General features: G+C 33.8%; 1 protein-coding gene across 3 annotated transcripts in view; it reads left to right on the top strand.

Moving 5' to 3' along the window:
- Positions 1-23,684, top strand: part of LOC129942021 (protein sarah) — a 117,023-nt gene extending 93,339 nt beyond the window's left edge. For all 3 annotated transcript variants that reach the window (XM_056050814.1, XM_056050812.1, XM_056050813.1), the window contains one exon: positions 21,679-23,684. In XM_056050814.1, the coding sequence (XP_055906789.1) occupies positions 21,765-22,574 (810 nt within the window). In that variant the 5' untranslated portion in view covers positions 21,679-21,764 and the 3' untranslated portion in view covers positions 22,575-23,684. The remainder of the gene's footprint in view (positions 1-21,678) is intronic.
- The last annotated feature ends 1,040 nt before the right edge of the window (positions 23,685-24,724 follow it).

Here is a 24,724-nt window from a genome sequence, read left to right on the forward strand (position 1 = left end):
AAAGCTAACAATTAAGGGAACATTACTTCCCGTAATATGTAGGGGCGTTGAAAGGAGGTTTCGGTGAATATTGGTTTTCAATTGCTGATTATTGCATTGACTTGAAAAGTCAGATTAGGGTAAGGCATTCCACATTCGCGTAGTACTGCAAATGAATGAATATCAGTAAAAATAACGGTAAAAAGGGGGAAGCAGAAGATGATATTATCATTAATTAATCTAAATGCTCTACGTTTAGTGCTGTCCAAGAGGCTTAATTCAGTTGCAGCCCAGCAATAAGATGAGAGTTATACTCAAGCTTTGGACGTTTATAATTCTTGTAGATAACAGCGAGGTCAGAGGGGAGAAAAACTTATTCCATCGCCTTTAAAAACCAAAACATCTGCCATAAATTAGGATTACAGGTATTCTTGCCCTTTTTTGAATCACCGTGCATTACTTTGATGAATAAGCCCTACAGAGGAGAGATCCTTGGTAACGCTCACACTCTGTACACATTTCTATTACCCTCTTCATGAGCTTTCAACGGTCTTTTATGGTATTCGAGTCTGGAGAGATTTTCTTGCTATTCCAAGAGGAGGTATTGGAATTGGGTACATAAACACAAAGTCACCGTTTGTCTTATCACAACCGAGATTATAAAATAATCAATTCCATCAATTTAGAACTTCAACAGTTTATTAGCCTGGTGTCTCAAAAACAGATTTGAAATAAACATAAAATCTCCTCCCTATAGATAGATATATATTCTTTATTCTGTGTTAACAATTTAGATATATAGAGGTTTGGGCGTGGCTACTTCCTTATCTGAAACTCACGCAACTGAGCGGCTATTAATTGTAGAGCGTTGGTTTATGGCTTGTTCGAAAGAACGTTATTTAAGGTTTTCGTTATGACTAGTTCAGTGTCAACAATGCAATGTACAAAGCAAGAACGCGCGTTCGCCGTGGAGGCCTACTTTTCTTTCAGCCGTTCGATCATCGCAATTCAGCGTGTTTCAGAAACCATTTCAATATCGCTCCTGCAGGTCGTGTGCCTGATCAGAAATCGATTTGTTTGTGGGTAGACACACGTTCAGGGATACCGGTAGTGTGCAGAAGAAACATAATGGACCTTCCAGAACGGACGGGACGCCAGAAAACATCGAAAGGGTAAAGGGTGGCGATTTTGAAATCCCCTAAGCGATCTGCACACAAACATTCGGCTGCCTTAGGGATTTCTAGTCGCACAGTGAAACCAATTCTTCATTAAGAACTTAATTTTCACCCATACAAATTGGCAGTGGTGCATCAACTTACCACGCGATTATGTTGCGCATGTGAAGCCTTCCTCGAAAACCTACCTCAGGACGCCCTTGTTTTCTTTAGTGACGAGGCACATTTCTATATTACAGGATGTGTGAACAAACTAAACATGCGATATTAGAGCCCAACTAACCCGAGAGAACTTCATGAGCAGCCTCTGCATATAGAACGTGAAACTGTTTATTGGGCAATATTCAGAATCGGCTTTATTGGCCCATGGTTCTTTGAATAGAATGAAAGAACAGTTACGATCAATTCTGAACATTATGTCAGCATGATTGTGGATTTTTTTCTGCCCAAACTTGAAGAAATGAATGTAGGGGAAGTGTGGAATTAATAGGATGGCGCCACATCTCACGCGTCAAAAAGGTCAATGAATATTTTGTGCGAACACTTCCCCGAACGGCTCGCCAGATTTAGCCCCATGTCAGTGCATTGATGAGAACGGTGGCCACCTTCGAGATGTCGTTTTTAAAACCAAATAAAATAAAATTTTAAATGTACTTCTATACACAGAAAAATAATTAAATAAATAAATATTGCCAATACTTTTTGTGTTAAGATTTTTTTTTTTAAATAGGGAAGTAAACACGCCCTACACTGTAGTGTACATTGTTATAACTTCTGAATAAATGTTAAAGACATGACATGGACTGTCGTCTGCCTGAGAGGCATTCTTATTTAAATATTGTAATTAAGTAATTTAACATATTAAAACATATTATTATGTTTTTTTTAAATTTTCATTTAAAATTACTATAAGTTACACATTGTGATGAAATAAGAACTTTTAGATAATTTAAATCAAAAAAGACAAATTATTCCTTTTTTTAATTTTGGGAACTTTTAGTTTAGTAAAAACAAATTTTTAGGACTTTTGGATGATTTAAATTAAAATATTTAACGTAATTTTATTGAATTCCAATGAATTTAATCGAAATTAGAACAAAGTTTGGGAGGAGTTTCAATATGGTTACAATCATTTTTAAAAGACTTTTAGATTACTCAAATCAAAACAAAAATTTATTCGGTGAACGGATTCTTATGCCTGTTATTGGTTTGAATCAAAAATGTTCATCGATGATTCGGGCTCTGTATTTTATCGCTTCTTTGTAGAATTCATAAAGGCGCATCCAGTTCGCACCTATATCTTCTTCCTCTATTATTAACTCTGACCTATTATTTGTTAGATTTTCGACTTATGCTTTTTATGATATCAGGGGAACACAACGCTAACCGACATATTTAGAGCGTTTTATCAATGAAAATAACCCATAAGAGTTACTTTTTATTTTATAAGTACTACAACAACAATTTAAAATCAAATAGAAGTTGTCAATTTGACAGGTATTTTATATTTTTTTATGTTGCAAATGTCAAATTAGTGTTAAAAAGGTAGAAAATGGTAGAATCAAAGACACTCTATATAAAGACTGGAAACCAATCTGTCATTCTGGTTTGCCTCGAGCTGATATTAACTCCCCACGGCTATAGTCAATTCACTACTGCTAAAATCAATTCACCACGAATTGATAAGAAAATAAAAATAATAAATTGTACAGTGGTAACCTGACCTTAAATGGACAATTTTATTGCAACATTGGTTGATAAGGAAAAATCTAAGGGTCCGGTTATAGCTATCAGTAAAATCCATCAGTAAAATTTGAAACAGGAGGAATCTGAAATGTTTTACTAATGAGCGTTTATAGCAATTAGTAAATTTAAGTCATTAAATGTTGTTTTCTTTCGATCATAACATCGAGCTTCGGGCCTCAGACAATTTTTGTTACTGTTTCGTTCATCGGTAAAATTTTTGATGATGTAATTGAAACAGTTAAAATTGGAACACCAACAATAAAACGAAATGGATTTTTTTGTTGGCTTTTGGCATTCAGCTGTTCAGTAAAATGAAATTTCATTATTAAACAAATTTAAAAAGATTTATAAATTAAATAAAACTTTAAATGCTTTGTTTATTTAAAAAAAAAGTACTTCAATATAGGATTCATATTATTGCAACAATCTTTTGCTAGATTGTGACATCTGTCACATGTTCAAAAATTAAAAACATACATTTTACTGATTGATGCTTGTTGAGACTTAGAAACAAGAGATGGCGTTTTAAAATAAAACAAAATTTGTTATGTTACTATATCCATGATTCTTAAGGAGGCGGCACCTAATGGCTTAGAGGTGTATCTGATTGAAAGTGGCAACAAATTGTTAATTCGTAACTTCACTACATTTAAAAGTGTGTACTAAGTATAATACACTTTTTAATTCATTACAAATTTATAATTGTCTGAACAAGGCATTTGTTCTATTATGTATAGAAAACTTGAAAAAAAATATTAGCTAAAATGCAAAAGATTGTTTTTTTTTTTAACTTTAAATGTATTATAAAGGGTTCTGATCCAGGTAAAATTGTACCTTCCAAAAATTATCTTTTTTAAATGTTCTAATAATTCTTTTTTGAGTTTAAAAACAGTGATTATTTCATGAAAGTATTTTGATAATTATAATAAAGTGAACAAGTCTTAAAACTTTCACTATATTTTAGGTTTTTAAACCAAAAAAAAACACATACAAATGTGACATCACCTCAATTAAAAACGTTCGAAAAGTTTCGGCCTTTATATAGAGTTTTAGTACCTCAGCGTTGGAGAGATGTAAAGGTAGTTTTCATTCCCAAGGCGGGCGAATACTCGCATGTCAAGTCAACCCTTAAGTCGTAAGACCTATTAGCCTATCATCATTCATTCTCAAAACTCTGGAACGATTGATCGATATCCATATACGTAATAGCATTGATAAGATACTATCAATGTCTCAGCATGCTTACTGCAAAGGGAAATCGGTAGAAACAGCCTTGCACACTCTGGTATGAACTATGGAATACTCCCTAGAGCAAAAGGAATATACTATGGTGGCCTTCCTGGATATTGAGGGCGCTTTCAACAACGTTGACACATCCGCTATTACTTCTGCTATGATGACCCTAAAGGTCGAATACTCAATCTGTGATTTGATTAATCTAAATCTAAAAAGCAGGTTCATCAGCTCTAAGTGGGCGGATTTTTGCACAAAAAGGTCTGTTAGTAGAGGCACTCCGCAAGGTGATGTTCTGTCCCCTCTCCTGTGGAACATAGTGGTTGACGAACTACTAATATTCCTTGAGAGGGAAGGCTACAGAGTAGTTGCATATGCCGATGATGTTGCTATCGCCGTCACAGGGAAACATCCTAATACACTGAGAGACCTCCTCCAAAACGCACTCCATATGCTCACTAGATGGGCTCATCACTGCGGACTTAGTATTAATCCTCAAAAAACAAACCTCGTTCTTTTTACACGGAAATACAAGATCCCAGTAATTGTACCTTGTTACGGTAAATTTTACCGCAACAAAAACCAGCCTTTGGCTGTTTTCTTTTTCCCGTTGTGGCTGCAAAATATCGGCAAAGTTGAGGGCAACCATGGTCTCATCAACCACAGGTGTACCTAGCCTTTATTTTGCAAAAGCAACAAAAACAGGTGATCAAGTTCGAGAACGAGTTCTTTCGACAAGGTCGAAAATGCCGGCGGATGAGCCGAAGAAGTATGTGGTCAGGCGGACCCGACTTAAACAACAACAACAATAACAACATCTATTTTAATTTCACATTTACAATTCTTAACGTAGATTTAATAATTAACATTTAATATTTTGTAAAAAGAAATGGGTTTTTAACGCCGCGTTTTTAAAGTCGCTTAATTTCATTTTTGGCACAAAACTCACACCTCGAACCTCGCGCGATATTAATAGTAATAGGAAAATGCCTAGTTTAGACTTCTTCTCGATTTTTGTTTTTTTTCTTTACACTTTCTCGAGAAATAAGAATAGTTGGGAAGGGGTCTGAACTCGCCATTATGTTTCGGCAAGTTTTGGAAACTCATCCAACAACTTGTTGAAACCGTGATTGTGTGTGTGGAAGTAAAGTTTCGCTGAGAGTCAGCAACGGTGGCTTTCCTGATGAGCGTAAAGCTTCCAGGAAGCCGCGATACCGTGACCGACAATCACGAAAACGGATGCTTGTGTTGTATGAATGTGTGTGTGACTGGAATGGTCGAGGGAGGAAAAAGTAGTCTTAAAAATTAGCTTGGAAGGACTCTAGATAGAGCCTTGCAAGCGACAAGTTGAGAGAGAAAGGGTATTCGAGGATTGTGCAGAAAAAAAAAAGTCGAGAAGGAGGAAGAGAAATTAAAAAGTTCGAGGGATTTAATAAAATAAAAAGGGAAGAAATCGACGATCGAGGTGTGAGGATTTTGGAAAGGAGTTAAATATAATAAGAATACAAAAGATAAGTAACTATTTTTGTTTTGTTCTTTGTTCTTTTGTTCGGTACTTGTCCGGTGTTAAAAGCCCATTCTTATTTTGGTATTTGCTTTTTATTATTTCAAGTTTGTAATTTCCACTTTTCTTTTGAAAACATTTTGGGTTTTAGTCCAGGGATCTTCAATCCCACGGTTTCCCAAAGCAATAAATTTTAAAGACAATCAAACGTTCGTTTTGTTTTTTTTTTTTTTTCTTTTAACCGCTTCACTTATAACAAAGAGTTTTGGAATTTTCTTTTTTCGGTTTTAAAAAAAAAATTCCTGGCGCCCACTTTTATTGCAACGTACCCCACTGTAGGTACTTGTAATAACATATTTCTAAATTATAGCAATTTGATTGGTTATTAAAAATCGATCAATATTGTTATAATTTACATAAACAAGTTGGTAGTGGTGTGTACTCAGAAACGCTTAATATAAGCATCTCATCCAGGCGGAAATTGTAACGATCAAAGATGTTCTCTCCCAGCTAACAGAAAACGTGACATCAACTTCTGATATCCGCATCTTCTCTGACAGTCAGGCTGCTTTTAAATCTCTTGACGGTGTCTCAACCAAATCTCAAACGGCCCTCGATTGTCAATCGTCTCTTATGGAAATGGCGCCGCAATTTACCATTCACCTATGTTAGGTGCTAGGCCACAGAGACATTACAGGAAATTGTAGAGCCGTTGAACATGCTAAAAATTCAAGGTGGCACAATTTACCAACGTGCGCAAGCCACAAAACTCATATGGCCTTCACTGGACCTAAAGCGCTCTAAAGACTTGTTATCTCAAAGCAGACTTCTTATAAGCTCCCTAATAGGTGTCCTTACGGGAAACTGTCTTATAGTCAGCACGCAATACGACTTGGTGTAGCCTCAAATGACTTCTGCAGGAGCTGTATGGTTGGGGAGGAAGAGGAAACAATCTCTCACCTTCTCTGCACTTGCTCTGCTCTTTCACTTAGAAGCAAACTTCAACTGGGAGACTATTCTTTTGATAATCCCAGTGAGCTAGCTAAAAAGGATATCAAATATTTTTCGGTTTATAAAAAGCTCAAAATGGTTTGACTAGTAAGAAGTAATTCTCTATAGATTCATGTGGTATAACAACGGGCCTTTTCTTTTGGCCTAAGTGTAGAGTGTCTTTGGTTAGAATAGTAAACAAACATGAGGAGAAAAGAGATAACTATGTAAATCTTCTAGGGTTTGTATAGGTTAATGGCAATAGTTATATGCTGCTATTTTTGACATGTCTACGTAAAATTAAAACACTTTCTTAACCTTCGCTTCTGTCAAAAATTATACTAACCATCATCAACTAAGTAATGATTGATAAGAATTCTATTTAATCAAATGGAATTATTTATTTGTTTTTGTTACATAAATATAATATATATTTTATCCAAATATTATTTGACAGAAAGAAAAAACAAATAAATAAATACAAATTCCTTTGAAATAACATTACATATATCATTTTTCTATCCAATTATACCAACAAGTGTACGAGTCTAGTGTATTTGTATCGAATTAAGTGGGTTTTATTGCAGAAATACCACAATTCCAAAAGTATTTGCAAGTTTCAGGAATAAAAAAATCCCACCCACATCAGTCAGTAAAAGTTGGTATGTATTCCCTCTCCCACCTCTCTGTCTTCCTATCCCACATAATCATACATTTTGTATGCCCCCGCACTATTATACCCATGTGTGCGGCTTGACTTAGTTTCACATTTCATTTTATCACACATTCTGCACATTGCGCCAAGCGAGTTGTTTATGCCAGTTATGTAATGTACACATATTACAATCCCTAAAGTTTTGGTCCTGTTTTTGATTTATGCTCAAACATAACTACAACCCTATCGCAATCTGAACTTCAGTCGGTCTGTCGACACATCAGATACAGTTGAATTTTTGTTAAAGTATTGACAAAAAAACTGAGAAAATAACACATTTCTCCTAAGTCTTGTCTTAATGGTAGACTTAAGGCTAGTTTTATTTACAATGGGTTAAATTTTCATCAAAACTTGCAAAGGTTATGATCAGCTTTATCCATAGCTAAAGTCTCTAATTACGAATTCCTTTAATTAACGTCATTTAACTCGCACTAAGTCTTGGTCCTAAAGTTAGTCGAAATCTTTACTGATATTAAAAAGATGACGTTTGTTTGAACGCGCTGAAAGCTGAACATGTTTATTTGAACGCGCTAATCTCAGGAACTACTGGTCTGAAAATTGTTTTCAGTGTTAAATAGCTAGTTTATTGAGGAAAGCTATAGGCTATATAATATCACTCTAAGAGCAACAATTAAGAATGTTTTAAAGTCGGGAATTTTTGTACCTTTTGAACCAAGTTTAAGTAAAATAATGTATAACAGAATCTTTCAACTTAAATGGTTCTAAAAAAGTCCGTGACATCATATGACTATCTTTTACATTTTATGCTAAACAAATTTGTTCTAAATCTTTTTTATTTATTTAGCTTAATACAAGCTATCGTAACTTAACTTAACTTAACACTAGCTTAACATTTTTTTTTTGCAGTTCTTGTTATCAATTTTCAACATTAATTCCCACATAAAAGCTCTTTAATGTACAAGAACTAACAATTTTTATTTTATTTAACTTAAAATTACAAGGGACGGACTCAAAAAGGGAAAAAGTAAAGGGTATCTTTCAGATGGGATTTGGGAATTTTGAAATCGAAAACTACCATAGCAGCGTTGCAGTGACGAAGAATTCTGGACATTGGTTCAAAGTAATTAGTGCGGTGATGAGGGATATAGAAAAGGGAAACAGATAGCAGATTTCGAGGGTTAGTGTTAAGATGAATATCACTCAGGAGTGCCGGGAAATCTATATTGCCCATTAACAATTGGTGACCAAATAATATATCAGCGTTTTTGCGTCTAATATATAAGGGCTGCAAACCTATCAGTTTTAAATTTTAATAGGATCTTTAGTCGAAGTTTGAATTTAAGTCAAAGAAATGTGTCCTTTTTTGACTTGACCATAAAACCTACAACGCCACATTGCAACTACGGTGAACGTTAACAAATTGAAACTGGACTACTTTTTTATACTCAAGTAAAAGAGCTGCCTTAGTTTCACTGGAACTTGATTCCAAACCTAAAAGTTTTTTTAAAATCAATAACAAAAGTACAAAATTACTCTCAAATCTCAGTTTTTTTTCGTTTTGACTTTTGGCAAGATTTTCGTAGGAAAAGTTCCTCTGTTTGACGAACGACGACTCCCAACCGATGACTTGACGACTTGGGCATGAAAATATTTTCCTTTTTTCTGCAAGTTATTTCTGTTTACTAAAATACATACATATGTGTGTGTATAGTATATGATATCCATTTTCCGTTTTCCTTTTCCGTCGTACTTCCTTGTTTGATGTTACTTAAAATCCCATTTTGCTAAACCGCCTCTCAGCTACATTTTGTTTCCTTTTTTTTCGAACCAGGACCTACTCATAGACTTCCATCGCCATTTGCCATCATCACCTTACCCACCCACAAAATGCCATCTCCCATCACTAACAGACAGTTCACCCATTCTTAAACTCCATAATCATTTTATACTGTTTCAAAGTTGCTTCTCTGTGCAGTAGTCACATTGAGATATTATTTAATAAATGACGATGATGGGAAAAGAAAAAATCCTTTAGATAACCACGTCCACGCACAAAATGGAGCTTAAGGGCGGTTCTCGTTCTCGTTTTGTTCTCCATTGTTATTTGACCAGTTTGACAAAATTCCTGACGAGCAGCGGGTTTTTTCTTGTCTTTCTTTTTCATCGTGGTATAATTGGAAATTTTAGAATTTTATCGGTGAGTGAGGTGTGGTAAAATACTTTTGACACTTTGTGGGATGCGTTCATTGATGGAGTATTCATGGACGATTTAATGAAGTGATTACAGTTAACTTCTAGATTTTGATAGGAATGTTGTAAATTTAAAGATGGAAAATAAATTTGACGACATCGTTATTTCTTACTTCAACATTGAACAAGTTAATTCTTCTGTTTTCTTTACACCATAAAAACAAACGGTCGTGCAGTCGAATAAAGACAATGGCTCAAAATTTTAACCAATTTAGTCAAATTTTGTAAAGCCATTTTTAACAATTAACTAAACTTAAAAGATGACATCTTACTATCTCTTAAAATTTAGATAAACTAAAAAACAATTTGGAAAATGTGCATATCACTTATACCCCGCAGAAGAGTGGGAAGTCAGTTCCAGAGAATCTCTTGCAAATGTGAAACATGGTTAACCCAAAGATGTATCGAATGATACTATTAAAGGCTATGTTTAGTTTATTTTTGCTGATGGAATCGCAGTAGTAAAAAATATAGCATCCATGAGTGAGAACAGGTATAACTAGGGTCCATGCTAGCATAAGTCTGGTTTTAAACGGAGTGATGTTTTGGGCGGTCCACAGCGTTCTAAGCGTTCCATAAATTTTACCTATCAATTGGTTAATGTGATCATTCCTGGTCAATGTTCTATTGAAGATTACACCAAGATTTTTACTGGAATTTACGAATTCTAATGGGTTCTCGTTTAGAATTATGGAAGAAAAGTATGTTAAATCTAATTCTTTTCTTGATATAACCAGGAATTTACATTTGCTTGTATTGTGAATCAACCTATTGAAACACGCCCAGTAGGATATATTTTCTAGTTCTTGATTCAAGGTGAAAACGCAGTCTTCAATTAAACCCAAAGGACATCTTTTGTTAATTTGAATGTCATCGGCATAAAAATGTTTTAATAATAAATAAAATTAATTGTGTGTCGCACAATCCGTTTGAGAACTAGGGCCTAGTGACTGACAACTCTCAGTACTGTTGTCAGGGATGGAAGGGACCTACACTTTTAAGCCGAACCCGAACGGCGAATTTGAGAAAGCCCTTTTCATGAAAAGAATTACTCTTGGAGAACTTGTTAATTCTTCGCAAGAGGCAGTACCCGTAAAAAAAACTTTAGCTGACATGGCAGGGATCGAACCCAAGACCTTTCGCATGACCGTCCATCGCACTTTTTTTTTTATTTTTTTTTTATTCATTTTTATTAATTCATTCTTAAACCTATCTTAAAGTTAGACAAAAATTCATAAAACTTGACTAATTATCCATAACTTACAACTAACTTAATGGTCCCATACGGACACTCTAAGTTAAACTATAACACTAACTACTAATGCCTTTCGGTCCTAAAATTTCTTTTACTTCAATTTAAATTTCATTTATTTTTGTATTAATTCGTAAATTTTGAAAAAAAACTAATATCAAGATCCTTTTTTATTTTTACTTAAAAACTCCTTAAAATAAGGTCCTTAATATAAAAGTTAAAGCTAACTTAAACTACCTATTCTACCTATAAACTAATTAAAACGAGAATCACAGCAGCAAATCTAACGTTTTTTGTTTTTATTTTTATATTTTATTGCCTTTTTTTATGTTTTTTTTTTATATTCCATGTTTTTTTATAATTTTGTTTTCTTTTTAATTTTTTAATTTTTTTTGTGCCACCGTGCCTATTCTACTTTAAACTAAACCCTAAAACTATAAAACAAGTATGTAAGCCGGCCAAGGCTTAAAACCCCATCTCGACTACCCACTATCAAGTGCCCATTGAAGCCACCAAAACTGGTTATCCTGCTTCACCCTATCACTCACACAGTCCTACTGAACCTAAGGAGCTCTGCTCCGCCTCGTGTGCCATGACGTCCCGATTGTACGGGAGTCGCCTATCCAGGGTTCTTCGTCTGACGTGGTAGATTAACGGAACTGCCAATCTATCCTGTATCAGACCGCATTTGTCTAAAAAGAGGAATGCCTCTGGTGGAATGAACCCGCTCAAGCGTGCACTTTCAAAATACTCGTCGTTCGGATAAAACGCCCCGAAAATTAAATTGTTGGTCGAAGACATAGCTCTTGCAATGTGACCTCGAACGAGTTTTATTACGAAATTGTCAATTCTGTTGGTTCGAGCCCCGTTGTATAGGACCTCGTTGGAATAGTAATGCACATAAGAAGATTCAGCTGTTCGATATAAGCCGGTACAGCGTCGCGTCGTAAACACTGCCGCTCGAACACCCGAAACTTCTCCATCTGGGAAGGGGCAACGTTGAACCACACAGGACAACCATAAACGATCATCGGCCGTATGAGGGCCATGTAAAAATTACCTTCACTCTGGGGTCAAGCCGACTGCTGTGAAACAGCCGTTTCGTCAGAGCGAAGGCTCCTCTGGCCCTGGTCAGAAGGAGCAAGAGAATTAGAAGAGAATTCTAATAACCTTAACCTTCCGGGCCGTTCTGTACGCAATTAGATCGTGTTTTGATTTATTACATTGGATATCAGAAACGAGCTTAGAGGCAGCATGAATTGTGTCATGACCCGCCTTGAACCCGAACTGTTTATCCGGAATTATTTTGTGGTCCGCATCCCATTTAGTCAGAACCCTATTAATGATTTTTTCGAAAACTTTGCTGATGCTCGAAAGAAGACCTATCGACCGAAGATTTGACGGGTTACAGTCCAACGCACTAACCATCATGCCACGGGTACTATTTTTTGATACTTCATTTATAATGAAACCTATTTAATTCACATATAATGGAAATAGAAGGGGGGATAAAACTGATCCTTGGGGAACTTCTAGTTGAATCGGAAGAGAATCGGAGAGATCGGAATATGTTGAATCTATGGAGCAGTTTATTCAGAAGTATCGAGTGATTCACCACGTAGAATGCTTTTTAAAAATCTAGCAGGACTAAAAGAGTTACTTTATCAATATCGAGTTAAGTCCTTATGCTGTAGATAGAAAAAGAAGTATTAAAATCGGTCTAAATTCATTACAAAGTGAGTTTTTGGAGATAGGAATAATTTTTAATTTTTTCCATTGATGCGGGAAAATGCCAGTGGTAAGGATTGTATTTATTACGTGTGTAAAGTATAGGGTAGGAGCAATGGAAAAATAGCTTTAATAAAAATTGGATTCGAATTATCAGCACCAGTGACATTTGACTTTATACTTATGCAACTTTCAACGATATCTAAGGCACAATCACAATCGAAACTGAACAAAGTGTCTGTAGAAGTGTCTTGAAGTTATTAAAGGTGTAAAAGCAAATTTACTGTTTAGCTCATTTATATTCATTGCAGCTGGAAAAATATTTCTTTGTTTACCTATTCCCAGCTGGCGGAGGTTGTTCCATAGTTCACGACCATCGGATCTTAAATCTAGACGTTTAGAGTAGAATTGTACTTTTGCTTGTCTAACGTTATGAACTACTTTATTTTGTAATGATTTGTACAACTCACTGGGCTCGTTAACACGGAAACGTTTCCAGCGTCGATATGCTAGATCACGCCCATTTATAGGGTCTTTAATCCTACTAGTAAACCTTTGTTTATTTTCACGAATCCTAGTTTGTGTTTGGAACGTGTTTAATAAATAAAATACTAATATTTGGTTTTAAAAACTCGACTTGGTCATCTGGTGAAGGAATTAGGAAAATATTATTTCATTCTTTCATGTTTATATCATTTTCAAGACGTGTTTTATTGATATTTTGATAAAATGTCTAAACTGAATTCTAGAAATCACTTGGTTTTTACACTTGAATTATAGTCATTGGTCAAAAAAAATAAAATCATGTCTAGAAAAAAATGGAGTTTTTTGCTTTTCTCATTTTCACGAACTGTCATTGTTTAAATGTGTTTGGATGCTTGTTTTTAAATAAAATAGAACTACTAATTTACTAGTAAGCAAAACAAACAGAAAGGTTTAAAATTGAAGAGTTATATTTTGAAAAATGATTCTTAGTAAAATTTTAAGCCCTGAACAATGCAGTGTTTAAAATTTTGCGACAATATCGGTTAATTCTGATTGCTTTTTTCAATGTCTTTAAAATTGCAGCTTGTGTTTCTACATAATCAATATTTATCTATTACTTCTGTTGTTCAATTAGTCAATAGTCCAACACAAATTTTAAGTTTTATTTCAAAGTCTTGAAAAACAAAACACACCCTTCTTATTTCTAAATTAAGAGGAAAAGGTATAACCTTGCTCTATTCCCTATTCGATTTTTATTTTCACCATCAATTTCAGGTGAAGGACTCAATGAAATGTTTAAAAGTAATTATGACAGCATCAGCTGTCACCAAAATCTGACAAACAAATAAAACAATAAGGTACCATGGCAACTCTACTTCAATTAGTTCTTCCAGTTCTATTTTTTCAATATCGCTTGAATATATAACGTCATAAAATTCGATATTTAGCAATTTCTTTTTTGCGTGGTTTTACGAGGTTAAGGATATAAGATATTTTTGTAAAACATAAATGAATATTTGGAAAGTGTTTATTTTTGTTTTCCATTTAAAGAGGCCTACATCATATGTACATATACATATGTATAGTTACTACAGGAGAATGTTATTTTTTATATTATGTTCAATTTTTAATTATAAGTTGGTTGAGATTAAACTTATTTTTGAAAATAAAATGTAATTATTATCCAAACAGCAGGAATGCTTATTGTCGTGTATCGCTGTTATCGTGGAATTAAACTCAATTCTTTTATAGTGTTTCATATATTTAGAACCCGTTGTCGATGTGGGTTAGGAGGTGCAGGGAGATGAAAGTGTTTTAAACTTTGTATACAATTTATGGGTAGTATAAGTATAATAGCTCTGGCAGAGTTGTTGAATGTGATGGATATTTAATTTAAAATTGATGTAACTGCTGCTGTTAGCATATATATTTGTATAAATGAAAAGTTACAACAATTAATTGAAATCACTGTAAAGGCATAAGTTAAGAGGGAATTTTCGCTCGAATAAATTGATCGAATTTCAATGCTGATGTTTAGATAAGGTTCTTGTTTTATATGTTTGATTCAATGATTTTTGTTGTACTATTTTTATTATTAACACACATATAAAGAAAGCCCTGCTTGGAATAAAATAACTAACCTTAATAAATTCTACACAAATGCAAATAACCCAATTCTAGTTTAATTCATAAATTACCAACAGCCGCTAGTAAGATGTTTGCATGAAAAGACTCGGAGATTAATATGGAACAGAATTCATCACAGTCAAAGTAAACCCCAAAATGTATTTTCGTGGCGTAATCGTTAATATATAGGTCTTTATAGTGGTCCAAAAGTCATAAATATTAAGTATTTTCATATAAGTAAGTTGTGAGTAGTGGTGAAGTAGGCTATTCTATGGATTTTCATCTAGCTTCAAGATGGTGTCAAAAATGAATTAAAAATAAAAATTTAACTGTCATGCAAGAAGTCTGGGTTCAACTACTTTTTGCGCCACCTTAAAGCACAATCCAAGAGTGATTCATGCCAAGAAAAGTACTTCTTTAATTAAGTATTTTGAGGGCTGTAGTTTTTTGGTTAGACGACGAAGTTTCGAAATTGTTGCCTTTCTTCTTAGGTTTCATAGAAAAAAAGAAATTATTATATTGTTAAAAACATATCGAGTTTTCCAGTACGTTACTTGACAATTTTGACATGAATTTGTGAACGCACCCTTTCTTTAATGATTGAACTATCAATGGGTTCCTGAATAAGAATAGATATAATAAATAAATATATTATACATATGTATATAAATATGAGTTTTTATAAATACAAAATAAATTAGGTAGCACAACAGTCCGTAGAGAACCAGGGCCTAGTGACTTGCAACTCTCAACCATTCCTATGTGCGAGTAATTACATGGGATGGAGGGGACCTACAGTTTATATGCCGAATCCGAACTGATAATTTCAGAAAGCACTTTTTCATGACAAGAATTTGTCAATTCCTCGCAAGAGGCAGTACCCGTGAAAAAAAAAAATAGCTGACACCCAAGACCTCTCCAACGCACTATCATTGTCGGGTAAAAATTCCCAATTGCTTCATTAATTTATTTTATCCACAAAAAATAACAGTTTGGTGCGGTTTGCATACCGGTGGTAAATTTGGTCCTTATTTATGCTTCGAAAACTCAATGCTCTCTAATGTCGCAAAAGCGTAACCCTTCCCCAATGACATTACCCATCAGTAGTACTTGCATCGAGCAGACTGAACAGCTATCAGTCCTAGGTACACTCACCGCCACTTGAATAGGACACTCTGTACTCTTTTTACTTTGCTTATAAAGCGGAATGATAAAATAATGGTACTTTGCCCGTTATCTTTTTGCAACTCCTTCTTTCTCTATGATAAATTGCAAATTATGGAAAAAAGCCGTTATATTTTTTTTCTACTTTATGTTAACTTTCGTCTAAATTAAAGCAATATTTTTGGGCCACTTGAATTGGCCATGCATTTAGTTTAATCGTTATCTTTGTCGAGCGGAATCGTATTTTTCGATGATCGAACTATTTTGTAAATTTCGATTATTTAATTTAACACTTAAAATGGGTCGAGGAAAAGTGTTGACTGAGGAGGAAAAAGGAAAAATCAAAGAATATAAGGAAGCTGGCTTATCTATTGTCAAAATAGCTAAAAAAGTCGAGAGAAGCCGACACGTGATACCCAAATTTTTATTAAATGATCTTAAATATGGGAAAAACATGAAAGGCACTAATGCGGAAAGGCGTCTTATATTAAGAAAAGCGTTAAATTCTCACGACTCTTTGGCAAAAATCAGGGGAAAATGTGGTGTTAAAGGAAGTCTACCAACCATGCGTCGTGTTTTTTCGGAAGCTAAACACATAAAATATTTAAAATCAAGAAGAAGCTACCCCTTAACCCAGTTCGAAAAGAGCAACGCCTCAGTTTTAGCCGCGTCCATGTTACCTGGACTTCTGAGTGGCATCGAGTGGTCTTCTCCGACTAAAACAAATTTAATTTGGAACGTGCCGATGGATTTAGCTACATTAGCCCATTATCTGGACCGGCTCCATAGCAGAGTTGGAGGTGTAATGGTTTGGGAGTTATTTCCTAGTATGGCACGTCAAGTATACAGATCAGGAAAACAATATTCAACTATATCCGGACCAACCCAAGCCTTCGAATTGGCTTAAAGCTCGATTTTGCTAAATTATTTGGACAGTTTGTATGCATCCCTTCAAAACAGGAGCGGAAAGGTGGCAGGAGTTTATGTGCATTACAAACCACTTGTTGTGGAGTGATTACATATTTGACATCGCCAAAGGTGCTGCTAAGTGTTTAGGTTTTCTGCGACGATGCAAGAAGTTTTTTTACCCCTTCTGATCGGGATATAATTTACAAAGGTTTTATTCGTCCAAAACTTGAGTACAATTCCTATATTTGGGCAGGTGCTCCTTTAACCCACTTGAGTCTTCTGGACAGAATTCAAAAGGGAGTTCTAAAAACGATAGGTGGCCATTGTCTTGCCAGTTGCATTCCACCTCTTAAACAATTCAACCGTCATACTCGTTATTTTAGGAATGCTCATCAATTTCCCCTAGAGTCCAATTTCGGTCGTACTTTTAAGTACATATATTCTTTTTTTAGTCGTACTACACGAATGTGGAATGATTTACCAGACTCAATATTTTCCACTGATTACATTGTGCAGGCATTCAAGACCATGTACATCGGTATCTCCTTTCAAAGGATTTGAAATCCTAATTCCTAATTACTCGCACTCTGTATAATCATTATAAGGGTATTCATATCCCCATGAGTGCGCGTAGAATATAAAAAACAAAAGATGATGACAGTAGTCACGTTACTGTCAATGGCCAAAGTTATCGCGCTTATTTTTGGCCTTGATTGCAAGAAATGGACTTGGACGACATGTAGTTTCACCAGGATGGTACGAGACAACACACCTTACAATCGATTAATTTCAGAGTTGATTTGACCTATTTTTTTAAGGTAGCTGCAAACGTTACCACAATTCCCAAATGAAGGAAGTCGAATTCCATTCATAAATTATTGTTCTTCAAGCTGGTAATAAAGTTTTCGAAATATCTCAAATGGTTTGTGTTTTATTTACTTACTTACCTTAATTACCTTCCATACCTTTTACTTTTTACTAAAAATCTTTACTTGTTTAAGCCATTCAGCATTTGCAGCTCAAACGGGACTTCATTTATATATAAAAAAGGTCATAAAACAGGAACTTTTTTATTAATTTGTTTGTTTCTAAATCATTTTAAATTATTGTCGTTTGAATTATCTTTTAAACTATTTTCTATGACTGGTTTCTTCAGGCAAACTTTAAGTTGAAATGCCCGAGTTATCAAATTGTCAATTTGAAAATTTAGTGAATTGTCAAACTTTCAAGATCCCTGGATAATAAATCCAAGGTTTTAATGTAGAATGCTCGTAAGGGATACCTTTTTTTTCTTTTTGCATAGCTCAAAAACGTAAGTCACCTAATGTACAATCATAAAGTTTACCCTTTTGTAATAATTTATTTTCCTCACAACGATTTTTTAAATTTTGTAAATATAATAAAACGTACAGAATGTAGATTATGTTGAAGAGTGCTATCAAAAATAGAATAAAACTCATTTAGACTTGAGATAGTTAGTGCATAAAAAGAACTTAAGGCTTGGTAAATCTTCGACTAAAAGTGATTTTACAGTAATTTATAGGTAATTATTGCGTTTTGAAGTCTAAATTGTATTACAATTAATCGACCAAACACACTTTCTGTTTCCTAACCAGATTAAAGTGAATTGGATTTTGAATGCCAATATTGTGTGTGACGCAGGAATTTGTGGTATAGCAACAATCAAACCACCATTCCGTAATTCCTTGCTTCAGCATGTGTCTGTGCGTTCTGAGATTTTGATTGTATTATTGGTTAGATTAATGTTTTGTCTTAAATACCATCTATGTACAGTGTACATTGTATATCTTTCCATACCCATCTTCAAATAAATGTTAAGATTACTTCATCAAGCAAATTATTTCAGAAATAAATGTATCCTAAACTTGAAATCTACTCGATGGAATTATTATTAGTGCTGTTGAAATAATTTCATTTAGTTTATTCAAGTTTATTTTAAGAGAATTAAAATAAAACGTTTACATTTGATTGGCGTTTGTATCTTCATAATATGTATTCCTTTAGTTTTCTTTTTTTTCTTAATTAGGCCAACTACTGTGATTCCACCACGATTTTATCTCTCTGCTTACGATATGAATGTTTTTCCTTAACAAAGAATTTGTTGAGGAATTTTGCATCCTTGGTATGTACTGCACTATCCTTCTAAATCCACTTAAGAATTAGGGACACAAAGTGTTAAAAATGGTAACTTGTGGATTGTATACATTTTTAACATTGTCCAAAATCTCCTTCTAAAGTGTTCAGCTTGAATTTAACCGAAGCTTGGCGAACATATAACATCAATCATTACCACGAATGTGTCTAATTTAGTTTTAGAAAATTGCAGTAAACAATTTTAGCGTCAAAACCCGAAATTGGTAAAACTGGGTAAATGATGCTAGTCTCAAACCTTTTTAATACAAGTTCAAGAAAACACACTCGTATAGACAATACTTCTTGTTCATTAATTTAAGCTAATTAACTAAAAATAAATATTTAATACATACAATTGTCAATCAATATGTCAAAGCATCTTTGTTTTTCTTCACCTCAGTCTCCAAGCAGTCTAGGATACACCTTTTTGTTTCAGGTTAGAGATTGATTACTTCATTCAATCGACAGAATTCTTTTTAGATAACTTATTTATGTAGAATATATATGTATATATAGGTATAAAGTAGGTTGATCTTAAGATGACTTAAATAGATAAGCACGAAAAGAGTATCTACCTTCGAATATAGACTACACGCACAGGGGCGTATTTACCTTAGGTCTGAAGGTTCTACAGCTCGTGCGGCAAGGCTGCTAGGGGGCGGCAGAAGTCTACATTATTGTGATGAACAGCAATCATTTCGGGGTGATATACAAAAGCAAAAAATAAAGAAAAATGTTAGTTTATAACAAACGTATAATTTTCCTCTTACTGCCTGCATGAGCTTAAACAGAAATTGGGACTAAATAGTATTGGCTCTCAATGCCATTCCACTAGAAAGCGTTAGTTAAAACTGAAGTTGTACTCCGTTGGAAAAAAATCAGTACATACCTTAAGCGGCCCTTTGACAAAACACTTGTGTTTACACTTGTCTCCGTGTGCAGAATTGTGTGCTTTGTGTGAATCGGTACCGATTTTCGGTGTTATACACGGAGCCTGTTTATGATTGTTCTGTGTCAGTGTCTCATTCGTTGTGATGTGTATGAGGATGTACTCACTTTTACTCTTCAGTTGCATCTGATCTTTATTGAGTGTGGTGCGTCGCAAGTTGTTTTAATCTTTAACGTCCATCATTCATATCTTTCCGCCTTGAGATCCCCTCCATAACTAATTTGATGAATAAAGATTTTATATTTAATTGTGGGTGGAATGTCAGTACACCGGTGTTGCTCTTTATTTGTAAACTTTATGCAAAGCATTGCCTGATGGCTCTCTCACTACACTGCGTCGGGAAAAAATCCATAAAAAATGAGCAAGTAACTTAAAGAATTATTGTTGCGGTTATTGGCAAAAAGTTGTACACCCAACATGACAGTTGTATCCTTGCATCCCACAACTAATTGGATACTTTCAATACTTTAAACAATCGTGCGTTTACTATCTTCATCTCAACAAAGTTAACATTATCACTCGCAATTGCAAGCAAGTAGCTTTTAAATTTTGAGAACAAAACCCTGTCAGAGCTTTAAAAACAACACGCTTATGCCGGTTAATGTAAACAGAGTGAGAGGTAAACATTCCATCTTCCCTGTCAGATGTACTGCAGTGACAATTTTAGTGTAGAAAGATTAGTTTCCGTATTATGAAACTAATAAAAGCCTATTTAAGGTCTCGCAGTAGTGATAAACTGCTTAATAGTTAAGCTTTATTAAGTTTAGAAACTAAACTGTCACAATCTATTGCAAATGAATTTTTTAATCAATATAATTAAGGGCGCCAAATTCTTAAATACTCTCTGTACACGCACCATAAAATAATACATTTATTTTGCTTGCGAAATTAATTTAGTTATTGTGTGTATGTAAAGTGCCTCTATGATGAATAATTGTTTTTTTGTTATTAAAACAGAAATTAATTGATTTATATGCCAAGATTGTTGATGATAATTGTGCTTCTTTCACCAACATCTGGTGGATTTTTGTATTCCTATTTTGTGGGTTGTTTTGAGCTTTTCTTTTTTACGTATGGGTGTCAGTGTCAGAAATTACAGCTAACTCATTTTCTAATCAATTATTTGATATTTTGCAAACAACTTTCTAAAAAAAAAGAAAAATAATGTTGTTTGAACTTTTTCTTTTAAATGAGCAGTTTCTAGGCGTCCGATAATTGCAAGGGATTTTTTTAAGCATATAAAATTAAAACACAAAACTCAATTGACAGAGAAGATTTTATATTTCTTGTATATGTTGCTAGAAATGGAAACACGAAAATCAATCAAAGATCAGAATCTTGACTTGATTGCATTATATAAATTTTTTAAATGTGCTACAATCTGAAGACATAAATATAAATATTATTATTGGAAGCTCAATGAAGCTTGATCTTGAATGCCATGCCACAGGCCCACGACGCAAAATAATGCGCTCACCAAACTTTTTCTTCAAAATGAATTGCTTCGTTTACTGTATGGTAATAAATTTGCACGATTTGCAAAAGTTGTTCGAAAGTAATTCTATTCAATTTAAAATGGCCACCCAATCTGAACATAAACAAGTGACAGCTGTCAAAAAGACCAACTCAGAAAAAAACCATACGTCTTTAATAAAACACCCTTTATGATTGCACGTACATAAATGCATTTGTCCAAAATGTTTGTTTTTATTTAATTTCGCTTTATTTGTACCAGAACTCAAACTTATTTCATCTTTCAGATCAGAAACACTATATTAACAATACAATATGCCAAACCTTAAAAAAAACTATATTCAAAATAGTCACTTAATAATTTTTTAATTTTTTCTCTTGCAGATTATCATCACTTGCTCACCACATTACAAAAACGAATTAACTACAAAACTTACAACATCGAACAATCAAACTCGAAAACTACAAATATGTCCTCGAAATCACCGCCGCAATCACAAGAGGACAATAGCTCCTCACCAACAATGAATCAGACAAATAACAACAGTAACAACAACAACAACAATACCACTCATACGGGTCCGAACAGTGGCACAAATAGCGTTGACAAACTCTCTCCTGATCAAGACATCTTTATAAATCCTGTAGATGGCCTTCCCTCTCAGCATCCAACCTTACCCGAGTTGGATGCTTCAAATGATCGCAACGAAGTAGATTTGGACTCATTCGATGATCTGCCCACCTCGATAATTGTAACGAACATCCACTCCGAAGTTTTTACTAGTGATCAAATGAAGGCACAAATGGAAGATCTTTTTAAGACTTTTTCCGAAGCGGCTACGTTCCAATGGCTGCGTAGCTTCCGAAGACTGCGCGTGAATTATGACAATGCAATCGATGCGGCCAATGCCCGCATCAAGTTGCATCAATTCGAATTCAATAAAAAGACCATTATAAACTGTTACTTCGCACAGCCTGTGACGCCTGTGTCACACAAGAATCTCCAACCACCGGCACCGGTAAAGCAGTTTCTTATTTCTCCCCCAGCGAGTCCCCCAGCCGGATGGGAACCAAGGGAAGAGAATGAGCCTTTGGTGAATCACGATTTGTTGGCGGCGTTGGCCAGCCTCACCCCTGGTGAGAGCCACGAGCTACATCCACAGAGCGAAGACCAGCCGGCAATAATTGTGCACACAGCTAAGTTGCAAGATAGCAGTGGCGTTGCGGCAGCAGCCACCAAGCAGCCCATAGTTCACACCAAATGCCCTGAGCGAGCGTAAAACTGTACACTAAATAATAATAATGTATTCTTTCGAACCATCAGATAAAGGAATTATAGAATTTAGAGGTTTACTACACACATATATATATACAAAACAAAAACATATATACAAGAAAAAGATATACATATACAAAAAAGGAATAACCTTATAAATCGAATAAAACAGAATTATATCCTAGAAACAAAATTTGATGAAAATTTAAAAAAAATGTTATACATTTTTTTGTGCTAAAAATATTAAATAAAAATAATATGTTTATTCGGAAAAAGAAATTGTAGGTATTTTAAATGAATTTTTAATAAATGGAATAATATTTAAAAACAAAAATTGATATAATTGTTATTGTAAATGTAAATAATGTTGAATTAATAAAAATATCAAATATGTACTAAATTTCCATAAGTGATGTGAAATTAAACTAACACAACAAATGTATCCAAAAGAGAAACGTTTTGTTTAAAAAAAAATATAATAAAATTATACAAATAATTGAAATTAACGTTTTAAGAAAATAAGAAATTATATTACAAATTTTTTTTGTAAATATAAATATTTTTTTATACACACATAACATAAAGTACATGAAGCATTATAACATAAAGTATTTGTTTGAATTTAGAAACAAAATTATTTTGTGTAGGTGAAGATATTAATTTTAAAACAATATTTAATATAAAAAAAACAAATTTAAAACATTTGGCTGTTGAATTGAAATACTAAGCAAAACTAAATACTAAAACAATTAAATAAAGAGTTTTTTTTATTTATATTAAATTTATTTTTAAATTATTTGTTTCCCTTATTTAATAAATATACGTAAACGTTCGCTTCAGCTCAATACGCACATTAATTTGATTGAAAACATTAAAATTTGTTTCTAAATATTGATAATTAATGAGTAAGCTGTTGATACTGACTACCCGCTTAAGATTTAAAAAAAACAATTTCTAAAGAGCTATCCAAAGCAACCACTAGTTTTTTTTCTGTCATTTGAAAAGCTTTAAATTCTTTTTTGAGTTACTTTCTTATTAAATTGGACTTAAAGAAGTTTAAATTTGGTAGTGAGTACTTCCACTTCCACCTTCATTTTTAATCATTTCGTAAGAAATTGAGGAACTTTTCTCTTCAAACTGACGACTCCCCTCATTTACTTTGGGTACTAACCATCCTTTAGTATATTTAATAATATTAAAAACACATGACTATGGCAGTCATTAAACGAAGCGCACATTTTGATCCTCTGTCCAAGCTTTTATTATGCTCACCTAGTTAATAGGTTCGTTATATTGTTGGTAGTTTTGAATTTTTATGAACATTTCTTTCCAAGATTCTCTGCAGTAATTTTTGATATATGACATCTTTTATATCACTACACCACCTCTACGGTTGTGATGAAGCTTGAAAACACCTTTTTATTTTCTTAAATTGTGAAAATAAAAGTTGGAGCTGTCGTCGTCGCTTGAGCGAAATTAAATTGTTTTTCATCTGCAAAGTCGTTTGATACTATTCTTTTTCCAGCTTATTGTAGTTTTAAAAACTCGTACCGCATAACTTTGCTTTATTCGTCAACTAGCCCGTTTTTTTTTCTTAAGTTTTATTTTATAATCAAAAGAATTTGATGTTCACATTAAAATTGCTCGTCTCCAAGCTGCTGATGTTGCGGGTTTCTTACATCTGGTCATGTTCTTTTGAATCCGTATGAATCTTTATTATTTAAGTAAAAATAGAAGCCAATAAAACTTCGGCCAACTTTATCAGCTATTGCAACTCGGTTAGGTCTTAGTCTCTTAACAATTCGATGCAGGTACATTTCACTGAAAATGCCAAAATTATATTAATTTAAACTTTCCAGCACTTGAAAACGCTCATAAACAACGTTAACCCTAAGGGCCACACAGTTTCAGAACTAACATGATAAAATCAGTTAAAAGTCTTGAAATATCCACACAGCTTTTTTAGTTGTGTCTTTTATCGTGGGTTAATGATTTATCTATACCGTGTGGCCGCTTTGTGGCTTGTATGAGGTGTGGATTAAAAGTTAAAATTGTCTTCATACCTATGCACTTGATTCAAAACAAAACTTTTGTTTTGCATCTGTTAGTGGGCGAAACAAAAACTCGAATTTGATAATGTTCTTAAAATTAGTT

The sequence above is a fragment of the Eupeodes corollae genome, chromosome 1 (assembly GCF_945859685.1).
Source record: "Eupeodes corollae chromosome 1, idEupCoro1.1, whole genome shotgun sequence".
Lineage (NCBI taxonomy): Eukaryota > Metazoa > Arthropoda > Insecta > Diptera > Syrphidae > Eupeodes > Eupeodes corollae.